Here is an 18,948-nt window from a genome sequence, read left to right as displayed (position 1 = left end):
GCTTCTAGGAGCTCTGGGCAATTATCTTTGATAATTTCTTTGAAGATACTGCCAAGGCTCTTTTTTTCATCGTGGATTTCTGGTAGACCAATAATTGTTAAATTGTCTCTCCTGGATCTATTTTCCAGGTCAGTTGTTTTTCCAATCAGATATTTCATATTTTCTTCTATTTTTTCATTCTTTATATTTTGTTTTACTACTTCTTGATGCCTCATAGAGTCATTACCTTCCACTTGCTCAATTCTAATTTTTGATGAGTTGCTGTCTTCAGTTTGCTTTTGAGTCTTCTTTTCCAGTTGGTCAATTTTACCTTTCAGGGTGTCATTTTCTCTATTTAGATTCTGAATCTCCATAGCCATTTCGCCAATCTTAGGTTTTAAGGACTTCATTTTGTCAGTGGTTTGTTTTTTTTTCTTTTTTCCCATTTTTTCCATTTTTTTCTTTGCCTCCCTAATTTGGTTTTTAAAATCCTCCTTTAGCTCTTCCAAGAATGCTTTTTGGGCTTGAGACCAGTTCACATTCCCTTTTGAGGTATCAGATATGGGTATAGTGTCAGTGCTATCCTCTTTCAAATTGGTATTTTGATCATGCCTGTCTCCATAAAAAGAATCAATGGTCCTTGGTTTTTTGGTGTTCTTTTTCATGTTGGTTAGCTTTTTCCTGACTTTACAGTGAATTTCTGCTTTTGGGGCTCAGGGATCTCTGTCCCAGGTTTCTTGTTCTGGGCATTGTGAGTCTAGTTACTGGTTTTGTGTATTATAGCCTTCAGTTTCCTGAGGTGAGGGGAAGGGGTCTGGCTTCCAGAAGTCTCCTTTTCCCCTGGGGCTGCTCTCCTGCACTGTTGCTCTTCAGCAATGGTCTCAGCTGTTTGTTGTCTGTGCTGGTGTCTGCCACTTCCCCTGGCTGTGCAAAGGTATGTCTGGGCTCCTGGTGTTGACCCCTGCTGGCTCCACCCTTCTGGGACTCAGGAACTCCCACTGCTAGGCCACTGAAGCCCCACTTCTGTCTTCTCTAGTCCAGTGTTTTACTTGAGGAATTTTGTGGGTCAGGGAGGGACCTATTAGAGCTGTTAACTGGCCATTATGTACCCTGGAAATTTAAGAAGGCATATTTCAAACCTTTGGGCTGCAAGCTTCAGGAGTAGATGTCTCACAGGCAGAAGCATTGCACTGCTGCCTCTTTTCACTTTGGCAGACTCCCATCCTGTGTTGAGAGGCCTGGGGATGTCTGCCGGTTTTGGGTTCCCAGCTTTCTCCTAGCCTGGATCACTTGCTGGTTTCCACAGCTGCTTCTGCTTTGGTACTGTCTGGAGCAACTCAGCATGCCGAGCACTCTCCCAGCCTACAGATCTGTCCCGTCAACCTTTCGGACTCTCCTGGCTTGGAAATTTGGCCCACTCAGACTGCTAGAGGCTTCTAACTCTCTCAAATCTGCTCAGATTCCCTTTTTTAGAGGTATCTGACAGAACTTGTGAGAGAGCTCCAGGAAGACGCTGCTTTCACGTGGCCATCTTAGCCCTGCCCCAGCGAAGTTTTTATAATTGTTTATATGCAGTGATGATGCCTGAACTAGGGTGGTGGGCTATGTTATTTGCCACGTGTAAGAGATATTGTGAAAGTAGATAAAATATTTGGCTAGTGATTGGATACATGGAATGAGTAACAATGCAGGATTTGAGAATGACACACTAAAGTTGAGAGCCTTGGTAACTAGAAAGATGGTGATAGCCTCAAAATGAAAAGGGAAATTTGTGGAAAATGTGGTGGGTAAGGAAAAGAGTTCTTAACCAGACAAGGGCTAGAGAGGATCACAGGCGATAAAAAGACAATTTTTGTTATAAAACATTAAAAAGTTTTTACACACAAAAATCACATTAATTAAAAGAGAAACTGATTAGGGTGGGTGGGACTTCACAGTAAGTTTCTCTGACTTAAAGGTCTGGCATGCAAATATTTAAAGAAATAATACCAAAAAATTATAAGAGCCATTCCCCAGTAAATAAATGATGAATGAATGTGAACAGGCAGTTTTCAAAGGAAGAAAAACAATATTATCACACTGTAAAAATGATAAAAGGGATGGTTTCAGAGAAACCTGAGGACCACTTCTATGAACTAATGCAGAATGAAGTGAGCAGAACCAGAATAGTTTATATACAATAAAAACATTATAAAGACAAACAACTTGGAAAAACTTAGGAACTCTGATCAATGTGGTGAGCAACTATTACTGCAGAGAACTAATGATGAAGCGGGCTCTCTACCTCCTTACAGAGATATGGTAAACCCAAATGCATAATGAGATACGTTTTTGGACATGACTTATATGTGAATTTGTTCTGCTTGATTATGCATATTTGTAGCATTTTTTTTTCTTTTTTGTACAGTGCAGGAGGGAGGGGTGTGAAAGAGAGAAAGGGATAGGGTTGTAGAAAAAGAAGAGAGGGAAACTGAAGCATTTTTTTTTAATTCAAAAAGAGAATGCAAGGAATCATTGACAAGGGCAGCTTTGAAAGTTACGTAATGAATTTATTACATACTTTTAAAAAATAAGTTCTACATAGTAGAGATTTGCATTTTTATATCTAACCCTCATCTGTGTGTATGTGACACTTCATTTGGTGTTAGGTGCCAAATAAAAAGATAGAAATGTAAATTTTTTTAAAAAAAGAAAGAAAAAAGATGAATTGATTTTTCAACATGTTGAGTTTGAGATGTCTCCAGGACATCCAGTTTGGATTGTCTAGTAGGTAATTTGTGACTAAAGCTCAGAGGAGATATTGAGGCTGGATATACAGATCTGTAAGTCAGCAGCACCCTAGAGATGTCTACCATTAGACACAAATTGTGTGTGTGTGTGTGTGTGTGTGTGTGTGTAAAAGCATTCCATACATACTTCTTTTTATCAGTTTTCTCTGGGTGCAGATAGTGTCTTCCTTCATATGTCCTTTGTAGTTAATTTGATTATTTATAATAGTCAAAATGACTTAGTCGCTCAAAGTTGTTCTTAAAACAATATTGCTATTACTGTAAACAACATTCTCTTGATTCTCTTCATTTTTCTCATTATTTTGTACAAATCTATCTTATGTTTTTCTAAGATCATCAAGTTGATCGTTTCTTATATAGCACAGTAGTATTCCATCACAATCAGATGCCACAGTTTGTTCAGCTGTTTTGCAGTTAATGAGCATCCCTTGCAATTTCCAGCTCTTTGCCACCACAAAAAGAGCTGCTATAAATATTTTAAAACATATAGGTCCTTTTTCTTTTTCTCTAATCGTCTTTGGAAATAAACCTAGTAATAATATTTCTGGATTAAAAGGTAGAGGCAGTTTAATTACCCTTTGGGCATAATTCCAAATTGTTTTCCAAAATGGTTGGATCAGTTCACAATTCCACCAACAATTAATTAATGTCCCAATTTTTCCATATCCCCTTCAGCATTTGTCACTTTCCCTTTCAATCATTTTAGCCAATTTGTTAGGTGTAAGATGATATCTCAAAGTTGTTTTAGTTTGCATTTCTCTAACCAATAATGATTTAGAGCATTTTTTCATGTGACTGTAAGTTGTTTTGATATCTTTATCAGAAAACTGCCTGTTCATATCCTTTGACTATCAACGGGGAAATGAGTTATAGTCTTATAAATTTGACAGTGTTCTTTATGTATTTGGGATATGAGATCTTTATCTGAGAAACTGTCCATAAGTTTTTTTTTTCCCCAGTTTTCTGCTTTCCTTCTAATCTTGGCTACATTTGTTTTATTTTACAAAAACTTTTTAATTTAATGTAATAGAAATTATCTTAAGATTTTGAGAAAATAACACATTATTTGGTAAAAATTGTTAGGAAAAGTGGAAAGCAGTATTGGGCATAGACCAACATCTTATACCATTTACCAAGACGTGGTCAAAATGGATACATTACCTAGATATAAAGAGAACTATTACAAGAAAATTTAAAGAATGTGAACCGTTACTGTATATTAATATATTGAATGTATTGTTGATACCATTTGAAGTTCTTCCCATCCATTAATAGGCTCATGTGACCTGTTTGAGTCACATGAGTCATATGGAAGTCTGAGTCACATGAGCCTGTGGTGGGAGGAACTTGCTGAATGGGCAGAGTAGGAAGAGGTGGAGCACAGCTGAGAGGAAGTAAGACAGAGTAGTCAGAGCTGAGAGAGAGAGGTACAGAGAGAGCAGCAGCTAGCATGAGTGAGAGCCAGGGAGTGATTTTGCTTGTAGGGAGGCCCTAAGGGAGGGAAGGCTTGGGGATGGTGGTGCCCCCTGCATTGCTAATGTGTATAGATTTCTTTGTTGCTATAACGGATTTGGCTTTCTGGTGTTTGAATAAATGTTTTGGTTCTGGCTTCAGTGAAGAGAGTCTGTCATATTTTGCGATTCAGAACTATGCAGGCATATTCATAGCCACCATAGGCACTGTGAGCATGGCTGCAGTTACTCACCAGATTTTTGGATCGGCAGATAGTCTATGAGTAAACAAGATAGAGAGCAGAGTGAAGTCTGCCTTTTTAAGGAGAAGAGCCATCTTCTGGTCAGAGACCAGAAGGAAAAGACCATAAAGGAAAAAAGAACAGAGATGAGAGCAAGGGTTTTTCAGATTAAGAGTGGGAGCTTACATAGAATGGCCTTAATTTTCTCAGTAAAATAAGAGTCAGCATACTCAACCGTAGGAATCAGGGAAAGAAGTAGTGTGGGTGGCTGGAGACAAGAGAACAATGTGAAGAGTGAAATAGAGAATTAAAGAAAAATAAAAGGATTGTCTTAATGTATTCAGGGCCCAATTGAAATTGGAAAACATTCATTTCTAGAGGACCCAGTTAGCATGTTTGTGTGACTTACTCCAGCTTCCATACTACATGAAAACAAATGGGAGAGTTAGGTGGTGAGAGTACCCCATGGCTGAGATTTGGCAAGTGATGACCTGCTACAGCAAGATAAGGGGTTGAGGGATTTGACAGTAGAGGTCAGTTTGGAGTTGAATTGACTTCTTATGGTATTGAAATTAAGAAGGGACTCAAGTAAAATCAGAGTAAGGAGAATGGGCTGGAAAAGTTCTGAGGAGTGGAGAGATTGGAGTTTGAGATGAGGGTGAAAAATGGATGTGGGAAGAAATGGAATGATAGGAGGTGATAGTTGAATAGAGAAATGTCAAGAGTTTTTTATTAAGGAAGTGGGACTCATGGATAATGAAGAGGTCCAGAGTGTGACTATCCCTATGTGATGCTGAGGGGGATTGAAGATTTGTGAGGTTAGGGAGTTTGAGAGAATATCAACATGGGAATTGAAGTACCATAGTATTAGAACAGGGAACAAGGAGGAGAGGAAGACTGTGACCCAGGTGTTGAACTTTTTTAAAAAGGAGCTAGAATGACATTGGGGCCAGTAGACAATAACCGCCATAATATAGATTGGGTGGAAAATTTTAATTGAGTGAATTTCAAAGGAGTCTATGTTTCTAAGTGATGGTGTTGAAAGTCTGAAAATGGAAATGTGCATTGAGAAATAGTCTGACTCTCTCCTAGGGTTACTGTGTCAGGAGATGTGAGTAAAGCTACAGTAATTAGTAAAGAGAATGTCAGGGATAAAGTGTTAGGGATCTGCATGTTGTGTGTGGGAGGGAGCCAGGTCACAGTGAGGGCCAGTAGATAGCAGGTGTGTGAGAGAAAGAGGTCCAGGATGAAAGGAAGCGCATTGGTTATGGAGTAGTAATTCCAAAGGGCACAGAGGAAGGGATTGGGCTGGGAATCAGCATGGGCTATGCACATGGGGAACGGTTGAAAAAGGACAGCTAGGCGGCATATGGAACAGAGTACTGGACTGAGAGTCAAGAAGATCTCAGTTGAACTGCTTCAGACACTTACTAGCATTGTGACTCTGGGCCTCAGTTTTCTCATCTGGAAAATGAGGAAATTCAACTTAAGACCTTTTAAGTCCTTTCCAGCCATAAATCTATGGTTCTATGAGGCCAAGATTGGGGATAGACAGTGATTATGCATGGATAGAGTGATAGAAAGAGAAATGGAATTGGAAATTGTTTGCCATAAGGATAGTGGTGGTAATGGTGTTCCTTTATTTCAGTAATGTCTGACTCTTCACAGCCTTGTTTGGGGTTTTCTTAGCAAAGGTACTAGAGCAGTTTGCCATTCCTTCTCCAGCTCATTTTACAGGTGAGGAAATTGAAGCAAACAAGGTTAGGTCACCCAGCTAGTAAATATCTGAGGTCACGTTTGAACTCAGGATGATCAGTCTTCCTGACTCCAGGCCCGGCATTATCCATTGCCTTAATGCACCCCACACTCCCATCCCACCCCTATAAAATATCTGACCAGTTTCTCATCCAGCCTTTGCTCAAAGGCTGCTCTATTGATGGGTAACCCAAGACCTCCCAAGTCAGCCTGTTCTGTTCTATACCTGGACAGTTCCAGTGCCTGCGTTAATGACTGCTGTCTCACAATATCAGTTCATACTGTGCACAGATTCAGGGAGGTGTGACTGGACAACCATGCAACACAGAGTTCTGGGTGTGTCACTAATTTAGGAACAGTATTGATAAGGAAGAGAATATCTACAGGAGGGTAAACAAGATGTTGAAAAGCTTGAGATCATGCCATAGAAAGATCATTTGAATGGTTGAATAGTTAGCTGTCATCCAGTATGTGAAGGGATGTCGTGTGAAAGAGGCATTAAACTTGCTCTTCTTGGCCTCAGAGGCTACAGCTAAGATTAGGTGGGTTTGTGTAAGGAAAAAACAAACTTTCTTAATTGGAGCTATATCAAAATAGAATGGGCTAACTTGTATACCACCAAAACTCACAGATCTTTTGTAGTAGAACTGTTGTCCGTGTCTCCCATAACGTGCAAAAGTTGAGCTTTTTTGAATCTTAAGTTTTGTTATCAGAGTGCATGAATGTTGTTCATCTACTTACTTGAAACTGTAAATTCTAGTCAAATTTTCTGTGTTGCCCTAGTAACATTAGTTTATCTTGTTGATTACTTGTCTATGGACATTCGAGACTATAGGTTTCACTAAAATTTTGGAAGTCACTACTATTGTATTCTTACATTGTAAGATATTGTATCTAGCTTGGTAGTATATGTAGGCAATTTTTTACTTCCTCCTTCCATTTCAGTTTAATGCCCTTTTGATTAGGTTTACAAGACTTTAGGGAAATAAATCTTTACCTCCCGTGTTAGGTACATTCATTTTAGACAGTATCGTTATGATTTTTTTCTGTTTACACTGTTTGGATTGCCTTTAATTTTTTAATATAATGGAGAATTCCAGGAAGTTTTACCTTTTCATTGAATGAGGTCATATGTCAGACTGATACAAATCTTAATAAATAACAGAATTCTTTATTTTCATTTTTTTAGGCCCAAATAAGTAACAACAGATCATCCGGTAGACGAACCAGCAGATACTATTCAACTGACAAAAATGTTACCTGTAGAAATTGTGAAAAACGTGGTCATTTGTCAAAAAACTGCCCTGTTCCACAGGTGGGTAAAATACTTAATACTTCGTTCAAGGATGTTATAAATCAGAGAGCTTTAGAGCTCCTCTGGGTTGGCCAGTTATTGCAAGAATCTCTTGTACAATGTCCCTGATAGACTGTAGGCCAACATCTTCTGGAATTCCCATAGTGATAGGGAGCTAACTGTTTTAAAAAGCCTACTCCATTGTGAACAATTCTGATTTTTTTTTTTTTTGCTTTTTAAATTCTTTTCTCTAATGAGCTGAAATCTGCATACTTGAAACTTTCAATAAATGGTTCTAATTCTGCCCCTAGAAATTAAAATGTAGAAAGAGCGTTAGAATTTATCTAGTCCAGGAGTTCTTAACCAGAGCTTTGAACTTGTTTTAAAAAATATTTTGATGATTGTTTTTAAATGTAATTGGTTTCCTTTATAATCCTACATATTTTGTGCATATAAAAATATTCTAAGAAGTCTAGAGGCTTCACTAGAGTCCATGAAACAAAAAAAATTAATGACTCCTAATTTTAAGTAGTCCAACCTAACAATTTTATAAATGAGGAGACTGAGCTGGCAACTAGGTCATAGAGTTTTCCTGGCTCCTTGTCCAGTATTTACTCCCTTTAACACTAAGTCTTCTCTTTCTGCGCAAAAATCTTTCAAATGTTATTAAAATACCTTTTGTGTTTCCCTTTGGTTTTATCTTTAGGCTTGTTGTGTGGTTGTTGTTGTTGAATAAACATTTATATAGCACATACTACATGCCAGGCACTGTGCTAAGCACTTTTCAGTTATTTTCTCATTTGATCTTCACCGTAACCCTGGGATACAGGTGCTGTAATTATCTCCATTTCACAGTTGAGGAAACCAAGGCAGAGGGGGTTTAGGGGATTTGCCCAGGATACACAATTACCAAGTTTCTGAGGCCAGATTTAAACTTGGGTCTTCCTGACTCCAGGCCCAGCATTCTGTCCGCCGTACTTTCTAGCTCCCCTACTTCTTTCATACAGTGTGATTTTCAGCCCCCTTACCATCCTAGTCACTTTACCTTGAATGATATAACCAGCTAATTTCCCTGCAAGCTTTGTCTGACTGCCTTCACCACACACTGTAAATGGATGTTAATATTGTGATTCAATCAGTGTAGCTGAAAACTTCTTTAGATTTTTTTTAGGAGTTGTATCTAACTTGACCCTTGTCAAGCATCTTCTTTCAAAGTTTTTGACTTAAAGATATGATAAGAATTTAATTAATAACACATTAGAAGAATTTTGCTTCACAAATAAAAAAATTAGTGTTCTACCTTATATAAAGTGCTTTTGAGAAACTTTATATCCTAAAACAATTACATGTATAAATGGATTTGGCAGTATGACTTCAGTCAAGTTCATTTTAAAAATTTAATCTCAACCTGATCCTCATGTCTCATAGTTTACCATTGCAAGATTCCTTCTCATAAGTCTTTAGACATTTAATACATTTAATGTAATATTTATGTTCTACTCTGGCTTCCCCCCCCCCTTTTTTTGCATATAAAGGGCTAAAGTTTTTTCATATAACATTTTCTTCTCTACAGAAAATACGTGCCTGTTGCCTGTGTGCTGAGAGAGGACATCTACAGTATGATTGCCCTGCTCGGTTTTGTTTAGATTGTTTTTTACCTGCATGTTATGCTCACAAATGCCTTGAAAGACCTTCATGGAAAAAACATTGTGAACGGTGTGATATGAAAGGTCACTATGCTGATGTGAGTATCCATTTCATAATCTATGTATTGGCCTTTTCAAAGTGAATGAGAAAAATACTTGTGTCCATTTCCAGTATAATTCTATTTTCATGTATAGCTCTCTTCCTTCCTTTTTATGATACATGGAGGGATTTATCCTATGCACTGGATCGAGTGAAGCTGAGGACTGACTTTATGACCTGGTGTTGCATAATGACTAAAGTACTGGACTTGGAGTCAAAGAAGACATAGGTTCAAGTGCTGCCTCAAACACTCACTTTGTAACCTGAGCAAGTTACTCAACCTCTCTTATCCTTAGTTTCTGCATCAGCAAAATGAGTGTGATAATAATAGAGGTCGTTGTGAGCTCTTATGTGTAAAGCACTTTGCAAACCTTAGAGCACTATGTATAAATGTTAGCCATTCTTATTTTTTCAGGACCCGTGGCTTTGAAGAGTATTCTACTCACCTTCCTCTATAAGGGTAGGAATAGGACTATGGCATGTCAGGGGTTGGGAGCCTGAGAAATGGGTTATCAGAAGGCAACCTGAGTTTTGGTGGCATTATCCTTCTCCAGTTTTCAGCAGTAAATATGAATTGAGCTTCCATGTATTAATTTTTCTCCTAAGTGGTTTATATTACAAGAGGTAAAAATAAATAAACAGAGAATAAATGACATAGATACAAATATGATTATGCATTGGGTTGGTAGGTATACATAATCACCTTCTGTGTGAAGGCAGCTGTGCAAGGTGCTAAAGAAGATACAAAGTTTAGATAAGGAACAGGTTTTGCTCAGGTAGAGTATAGTAGACAAATAAATGTGCAAGCCTACATTTCTAGTGCATTTTGGTGGGATAGTAGTTTAACTCAACAGCAAGTAAATGTGTCAGTACCATTCCTTCCAAGCTGCCCTGTTGTAGAACCTGCCCGTAACCCCGCCTTGATTATGTGCAGTCTTCTTCACACAGCCAGGTCGTGCATTTGTGTCTTGTACTGTTTCCATGCTTAAGTCTTTGTTGTATGCCCATTAATGTGCCGTTTGGGAAATCCAGTGGCATGTTTTGAACCTGAGAGTTTGTTGTAGCATATCATTGAGGTTGCCTCCTTTTTTCATTTGACAAGTGTTTGAAGGCTTCCTCTGTTTGCAGCACTTCACTTGGATAGTAAGAGAATGAGACAACATGATGGCACACAGGGAAAAGCACTGAATCTGCAGTCGTGGAACTTTACTTCATATCCCAGTTTTTGCTGCTTGTTACCTGTGGGATCTTATGCAAGGCATCTCTAGGCCTCATTTTTCTCATCTGTAAACTAGGGAGTTGGTTAAGATAAACTTTAATAGTCCTTCCAGTTCTGACTCTTTGATCCTTATGGTCACTAGTATGAGGTTTTTTCAGTTCAGTTCAACAGATATTAGAAGAGTAAGTCATAAACTGAATCTTGAAGGATTAGAAGATGATGGATTGAGAGCTGGAAGGGACCTTAGAATTCATCTAGATGAGGAGTTTTTAGCCTTTTTTATGTCACAGACCTCTTTGGCAGTCTAGGGACCCCTTCTTAAATTGATATTTTTAGGATTACAAAGGAAACCAATTATTGAAATATAGTTATCAAAAAAGAACTTTTTTGAGTTCACAGATCTCAGGTTAAGAAGCTCCAATCCTTTTTCCCCCAATTAATACTATTTTATTATTTCCAATTATGTGTAAAGATATTTTTCTGTTTTTTAATAAATAAATTTATTTTTTATTTTTAATTTACAACACTCAGTTCCACCCGTTTGGGGGTTCCAAATTTTAAGATTTTTTTTATGTTTTTTTTTTAATTTATCTAATATATATAGTTTTCAGCATTGATTTTCACAAGAGTTTGAATTACAAATTTTCTCCCCATTTCTACCCTCCCCCCCACTCCAAGATGGTGTATATTCTGGTTGCCCTGTTCCCCAGTCAGCCCTCGCTTCTGTCACCCCACTCCCCTCCCATCCCCTTTTCCCTTCCTTTCTTGTAGGGCAAGATAAATTTCTACCCCACATTGCCTGTATAAAACTTTTTTTTGTTGTTGTTTTTGAACATCTGTTTTTAAAACTTTGAGTTCCAAATTCTCTCCCCTCTTCCCTTCCCACCCACCCTCCCTAAGAAGTCAAGCAATTCAACATAGGGCACATGTGTATCATTATGTATAACCCTTCCACAATACTCATGTTGTGAAAGACTCACTATATTTTGCTCCTTCCTAACCTATCCCCCTTTATTGAATTTTCTCCCTTGACCCTGTCCCCTTTCAAAAGTGTTTGTTTTTGATTACCTCCACCCCCATCTGCCCTCCCTTCTATCATCCCCCCCTTTTTTTAATTTTCTTCCTTCTTCTTTCCTGTGGGGTGAGATACCTAATTGAGTATGTGTGGTATTCCCTCCTCAGGTCAAATCTGATGAGAGTAAGATTCACTCATTCCCCCCTCACCTGCCTTCTCTTCTCTTCCTACAGAACTGCTTTTTCTTGCCAATTTATGCGAGATAATTTACCCCATTCTGTCTCTCCCTATCTCCCTCTCTCAATGTATTCCTCTCTCATCCCTTAATTTGATTTTATTTCCTTTAGATATCTTCCCTTCATCTTCAGCTCACCCTGTGCCTGCTCTCTCGCTCTCTCTCTGTATGTATATACACACATACATATATACATACATAAACATTCACTTATACATATTGTGTTGGCAACCAAAAATGGGCTCCTTAGCACTTAGTCAACAAGTGGCCTTGACTAGTTTGGCTTTTTCCCCTGAACTGAATGCTGTTTGTGTGTTGGACTGGAGTAAGCTTGTCGGCCCCTTCACCTTGCTTCCCTTGCTTAAGCTGATGGAAAGAACCTGTGCTTTCCCGGTCAACCCCTTCACCTTGCTTAAGCAGATTGAAAGAACCTGTGCTTTCCCCGGCGTACCTTACACCCCCGCAGAAGCTGGATGGTTAAAAGCAGCTCCCGTTGGAGCCAGAGGCTGCTACAGCTACAGCCACAGCCACAGCCACAGCTGAAGCAGGAGCTGCCAGTAGCAGAGCTGACCTACGGGAGGAAGCTGAACAAAGACTTCAGGCCAGTGGGTAATCTTTTTACCATAGAGGAGGAAGCATGATTTTGCTTTACGCAATCATGCTTCTCTGTAGCCTCCTGGTTACTCTTTCAAGGCATACTTATTGGGCCTGGAAGCTTTTGATCAATATATCAAAATGGGGTTGCTGGTTCTTGGGTTGGTTACTGTGGAGCCTAAATATATGTTTTGATTCTTCTGCCTTCTACTTTGAGAGTTTCTTATATCCGGCGGTTCCGAACCTTTCAGACATGTTTATGATCCTCTTTGAGATTATAAACTCTGCCCTCCTGATACACATATATATATATATAAACATATATATATATATGCATATTCCCTTCAGCTACCCTAATACTGAGGTCTCATGAATCATACACATCATCTTTCCATGTAGGAATGTAAACAAAACAGTTCAACTTTAGTAAGTCCCTTGAAATTTCTTTTTCTTGTTCTTTTTCTTGATTACCTTTTCATGCTTCTTTTGATTCTTGTGTTTGAAAGTCAAATTTTCTATTCAGCTCTGGTCTTTTCACTGAGAAAGCTTGAAAGTCCTCTATTTTATTGAAAATCCATATTTTGCCTTGGAGCATGATACTCAGTTTTCCTGGGTAGGTGATTCTAGGTTTTAATCCTAGCTCCATTGACCTCCGGAATATCGTATTCCAAGCCTTTTGATCTCTTAATGTAGAAGCTGCCAGATCTTGGGTTATTCTGATTGTGTTTCCACAATACTCAAATTGCTTCTTTCTGGCTGCTTGCAGTATTTTCTCCTTGATCTGGGAGCTCTGGAATTTGGCGACAATATTCCTAGGAGATTTCTTTTTGAGATCTATTTGAGGAGGTGATCTGTGGATTCTCTCAATTTCTATTTTGCCCTGTGGCTCTAGAATATCAGGGAAGTTCTCCTTGATAATTTCTTGAAAGATGATATCTAGGCTCTTATTTTGATCATGGCTTTCAGGTAGTCCAATAATTTTTAAATTATCTCTCCTGGATCTATTTTCCAGGTCAGTGGTTTTTCCAAGGAGATATTTCACATTGTTTTCCATTTTTTCATTCGTTTAGTTCTGTTTTATAATATCTTGATTTCTCATCAAGTCACTAGCTTCCACTTGCTCCAATCTAATTTTTAAGGTAGTATTTTCTTCAGTGGTCTTTTGGACCTCCTTTTCCATTTGACTAATTCTGCCTTTCAAGGCATTCTTCTCCTCATTTGGAGCTCTTTTGCCATTTGGGTTAGTCTATTTTTTTAAGGTGTTGTTTTTTTCAGTATATTTTTCAGTATTTTTTGGGTCTCCTTTAGCAAGTCATTGACTTGTTTTTTATGGTTTTCTCACATTCTTCTCATTTCTCTTCCCAATTTTTCCTCTACTTCTCTAACTTGCTTTTCCAACTCCTTTTTGAGCTCTTCCATGGCCTGAGACCAGTTCATGTTTTTCTTGGAGGCTTTTGATATAGGCTCTTTGACTTTGTTAACTTCTTCTGTCTGTATGTTTTGATCTTCTTTGTCACCAAAGAAAGAATCCAAAGTCTGAGACTGAATCTGGGTGTGTTTTCGCTGCCTGGCCATATTCCCAGCCAACTAACTTGACCCTTGAGTTTTTCAGTGGGGTATGACTGCTTGTAGAGTTTAGAGAACTATGTTCCAAGCTTGGGCGGATGCGCTGCCACACCAGCACTCCTCCTTGCCCAAGAACCCCCAACCCGGACTGGACTTAGATCTTCTGCAGGCTCTTCACTCCTGCTCTGATCTGCCACTTAGTTCCTCCCACCAGGTGGGCCTGGGGCCGGAAGCAACTGCAGCTGTACTTCTCTATTTGCCCCATCTCCGCTGCCCCCGTGGCAGTAGCTGAACTGGAAACTCCTTCCACTCTGGCAGCTTTTCCCACTAACCTTCTCTGTTGTCTTTGGTGTTTGTGGGTTGAGAAGTCTGGTAACTGCCGCAGCTCACTGATTCAGGGCGCTTGGGCACGATCCATCCGGCTCCTGGTCTGGTTGGTCCACACCACTCATGCTGGGCTCAGTTCCCCTCAGCTCCCCTCTGCTCCCAGGTCCATGCAGGATAGACCTCACCCAGAGACCATCCAGGCTGTCCTGGGCTGGAGCCCTGCTTCCCTCTGCTGTTTTGTGGGTTCTGCAGTTCTAGAATTGGTTCAGAGCCATTTTTTATAGGTTTTTGGAGGGACTCAGCGGGGAGCTCACACTAGTCCCTGCTTTCCAGCCGCCATCTTGGCTCCGCCCCCCAAGATATTTTTCTGCATTTTTTTTTTGTAAAATTCTGAGTTCCAATTTTTTCTCCCTCCCCTCTCCCCAAGACAGGAAGCAGTCTGATATAGGTTATACATGTACAGTCATGTTAAACATATTTCTTCATTAGTCATCCTGTGAAAGAAGAATCAGAGCAAAGGGGAAAAACCATGAGAAAGAAAAAAAAAAAGTGAGAACAGTCTGCTTCAGTCTGCATTCAGGCTCCGCAGTTCTTTCTCTGGATGTGGATGGCATTTTCCATCATGCGTCTTTTGGAATTGTCTTGGAGCATTGTATTGCTGAGAAGAGTTGATCATTACACCATGTTAAGAAACTCCAATCCTGACCTGACTTGCCACTCTAAAAACCAGTGCTTTTTAACTCTTCATGAAGAAGAAAACATGATTGTTAAGTTAGGTCAAAGTTAAGTATGGTCAAATTGATACACCTTTCTGTACCTTTGCATTAATTAGTAGCTCATCAGGTTACAAAATAAACCCACAAAATTCAGCCACATTTCTATTTATAACAATAATAATAAAACTCAGAAATGAATCATATCAAAGGAAATTCCATTCACGATAACTAAAAATGCAAAAAGTACCTGGAGTCAGTTTATTAAAGCACCCTGAGAACCCGAAATACAATTACAAAATGTTCCTTTTAAGAAAGAACAACTTAAGTACTTGAAGAGATAATTAATACTTATGACTGAGCCATGCTATTGTAATAAAAATGGCAATTCTTTGGGAATTACTCTACGGATGTAGTGCTTTGCCAATTACACTACCGAGGGAATAGTATAAAGAACTAGACAAAATGATGACACAATTTATTTGAAAGAATAAAAAGATCTAGAATATCTAGGGAAATAATGAGGAAAAAAAGACTGGAAAAGGGGGAATAGAACTTCCAGACTTTAAACTATATTAAAGTAGCAATTATAAAAAATCCTTTTGGTACTAGTTAAAGAATAGAAAAAGTAGATCAGTGGAATAGAGAGGAGAAAAGAATTAAATATTTTAACTCAATAATTCAGTTTTTGATAAACCTGAAAACATGAGTTATCCAGAGAAGAATAAATAAATAGCGTGGTAGAACTTCCCAGAGCTTATGTTTCACTGGCACCTTTGAAAACCAACGTTTGCTTCCATACCACAATGAGGCATTGATATAGAACTTTTTGCTAGCCAAGGGTAGAACTAGATGTAACTACAGCAATATTCATTTGAACAAAGGTTTGGAATCTCAAGAGAATAAGAAAGAGTATGTGAACAAATTACACTATGAAGTAGTGGTCATCAAAACTACTTGTTACTGATTAAATATAGATCTGTGCCGCAGATTAGATAAACAAGAAACAGAAGGAAGTAAGCAAAAACGGGAATGCCGTATACACAGTGATTATGACAGTGGAAATGGAAAGGCCAATAACAACAACAGACACAATAAGTAAGTAAATAAGACAACCTTTACTGCTCTGTGATTACAATGACCAAGTCTGGCCTTGGAGAAGAGATGCAGAGATGAGGGAAAGATGGGTGTGAAGCACTGGCAGTACTGGCAGACTTAGTTAATTTTTTGTTGTTATTAGTTTTGTCAATCTGCTTTTTTCCCTTCACTTTTTATTTTTATTACAGAGCATATCTACCAAGGTAGGAGAAGTGGGAAAGGTATATTTGGAAAAGGAGATGTTAAGACAAAGATATCAGTTTAAAAAAAAAGGAAAAGTTTAAAAAACAGACTCTTTTTTAAAAAAAGATGGTTCTGGAGAATAAGTAATGAAAAATTCTTCTGTCCTCTGCCAAAAGGTAGGGAACTGCTAGGGCATGATATTTCTTGTTTTGTCATGTGTCTATTGGGTAGTTATATTTGTTGTTACTCCTCCCCAATCCAGAACTGTGACATAATAAGTAATAGCAATGACATATCACAGAATAATGGTATAGCTCTTACTTGAACTGGAAGGGACCTTAGGGGTCATCTAGTCTAACCTTCTCATATTACATATGAGAAAACTGATGTCCAAGAAGTTTAAGAGTCTAACTCATAGTCACATAGGGAGTAATAAGTTCAAGGTAGGATTTGAATCTAGACCCTCTGATTCTAGAGCTAATGTTCTTTCTGATGTATTGTAGGAGACAGCATCTGAAATTTATCACATTCTGCACATTTTCCAACATTGATTGATGTCCATGTAGCTTGTACATGTTTCATGGATTTCCTGTGAGACAATATCTTATAGACCACCGCAATGCATTCAGAAAAGTAGCTAGATGAGGGAAAGGGGTTTGGGATCCAAGTGGTTGGGAAGGGGATAGTTGCCTGATTTAATGAAAAGTCTAAATTATATTATGCTAAAATAAATAGAAGTTTATTATTCCAAAATATAGCATATATTATGAGCAAATATTAGATGAGTACTAGTAAAGGCTATGTAGTTATTTAATGATCAGAAATACTGTTCCTCCCAAACTCATATGTCTTCAAATTTTTCCATTTTCTGTCAAGGGCACCATCATTTTCCCAGTCATTCAGGTTAACCTTTGTGTCATCTTTAACTCCTTACTCTTCCAATATAACAATATAGTCAAAACTCAGTCATTTAGTATAAAGAATTAATTTTTCAACCTAGAAATTGAAAGCACATTGTAAAATCCTTAATTTCTTAAGCCTTTAGTGTGAAAGAGGCTATGATTTGAAACAATTTCCCTTACTTAGTGAGTAAAATCTTGAAAATTCAGAGCAAAATAATTAACAGAATTCAAAGAGGTCTTAAAAATCATAACTAGCCTCCTACCTTCCCCTTTTAATTACATAAGAAGTATGTATATATACTAATCTTGAATTATGTCCTGTTCCTTATTAGTAGACTGAATTAGGAAATGTTTCCTTCATAAAGATCTTAGCCCCTACCCTCAATTTGTTTCTCAAAAGATAGTAGGAGTGGCAAAGAGTCATCTCTGAAATATCAGAAATCCTTGGAAGTATAAACCTATTCAGGTAGAAGCAACTACAGGGTAAGGTTCTACTTGTTAGCCTTGCCTTCAGGGCTCCCCACAATTTGACACCAACTTGTCCTTCTACTCATTTCCTACCACTCCCCTATATAGATCCTTCACTCCAGTCAAATCGATGTATTTACTCTTTGCTCCACTTGTTCCCTTTCTCCAACTTCCCACATACTTTCCCTCTCTAATCTTTGCTCACGTAGTACCCATTTTGAGTGCCCTCTTTCCCTCTGCCTATTCTAGTCCCAGCTCTCCTGAAGCAGCTAATTTTTTTATGCATATGGCTCTTATCTTCACCTAGATTGTAAAGAATAGCCATTGTTTTCATAGTTTTTTGTTTTTCCTTTACCATTTATTATGTTACTTTGCCCTAGATGTCATTCAGTATTTTAAATTAATTGACCAGACATCTGTCACATATTTGCCTTGAGAATATTCTACCTAATATTGGTGTTTTTTCTCCACTGCTAGTAGATAAGGCAGTGGGCTCCAAACTTTTTTGATTATACACCCTTATCAGTAAAATAATTTTGAGCATCCACCCTCAGTGTGTGCATTATTTGCTGATTTGTAAATTTTACATGTAATACTGTACTAATAATTGTCATATTTCAAAATTTTCCACAAAATCAGAAATTTTGAAAGGTGAAGTCGTATTGATCCTGCAATGAATGGGGAAGAACTGGAGTCTTCTGAAGGAGGGAATGAAAAGGTCAGACCTGTGCTTTAGAAAAATTGCTTTGACAGCTGTGCAAAGAATGGATTAGAGAGGAGAGAGACTTGTGTCAGGGAGACCAAGTAGGTGACTATTATAATAGTTCAGTTGAGAGGTAATATGATCTGAACAAGGTGGTGACTGCATAAGAGGAAACATGAGAGGGATGTTGTGGAGGCAGACATGACAAAATTTGGCAACAGATTTAATATGTAGAATGAGAGAGAATAAGGAGTCAAAGATCATACAAAGTTTGTGAACCTGGAAAAGTGGTTGTATCCTTGTCAGTAATAAGCAAGTTTGGAAGAGGCATGGGTTTGAGGAGAAAGATAATATAATGAGATCTTTGATGAAAATCATAACTCATCTATGCCTGTTTATCCCATGTTCTTTGTGTCACCTTGTGTGCCTCACCCCCACAAAAAAGGGTTTAGGGTGCAGCAGAGCTCTTACCAGTCAGTACTGATGGTTATCAGTTGCAGCCACAAGTTGATGGCCATACTAGAAGGTTGTTGTTTTGCAGTTGTGTCCAACTCTTCTTGGACCCATTTGAAGTTTTCTTGGCAAAGATACTAGAGTGGTTTGCCATTTCCTTCTCCAACTCATTTTACAGCTGAGGAAACTGAGGCAAACAGGGTTTAGTGACTTGTC

General features: G+C 38.4%; 1 protein-coding gene across 1 annotated transcript in view; it reads left to right on the top strand.

The window, feature by feature from the left end:
* ZCCHC7 (zinc finger CCHC-type containing 7) overlaps positions 1-18,948 on the top strand; it is a 306,544-nt gene that overhangs the window by 216,940 nt on the left and 70,656 nt on the right. The window contains exons 4-5 of the mRNA XM_036741559.1: positions 7,406-7,531; positions 9,084-9,254. Of these exons, the coding sequence (XP_036597454.1) occupies positions 7,406-7,531; positions 9,084-9,254 (297 nt within the window). The remainder of the gene's footprint in view (positions 1-7,405; positions 7,532-9,083; positions 9,255-18,948) is intronic.

This window comes from Trichosurus vulpecula, chromosome 1 (assembly GCF_011100635.1).
Source record: "Trichosurus vulpecula isolate mTriVul1 chromosome 1, mTriVul1.pri, whole genome shotgun sequence".
Lineage (NCBI taxonomy): Eukaryota > Metazoa > Chordata > Mammalia > Diprotodontia > Phalangeridae > Trichosurus > Trichosurus vulpecula.
The sequence above is the reverse complement of the archived record's forward strand: the minus strand, read 5'-3'. Positions and strand labels throughout refer to the sequence as shown.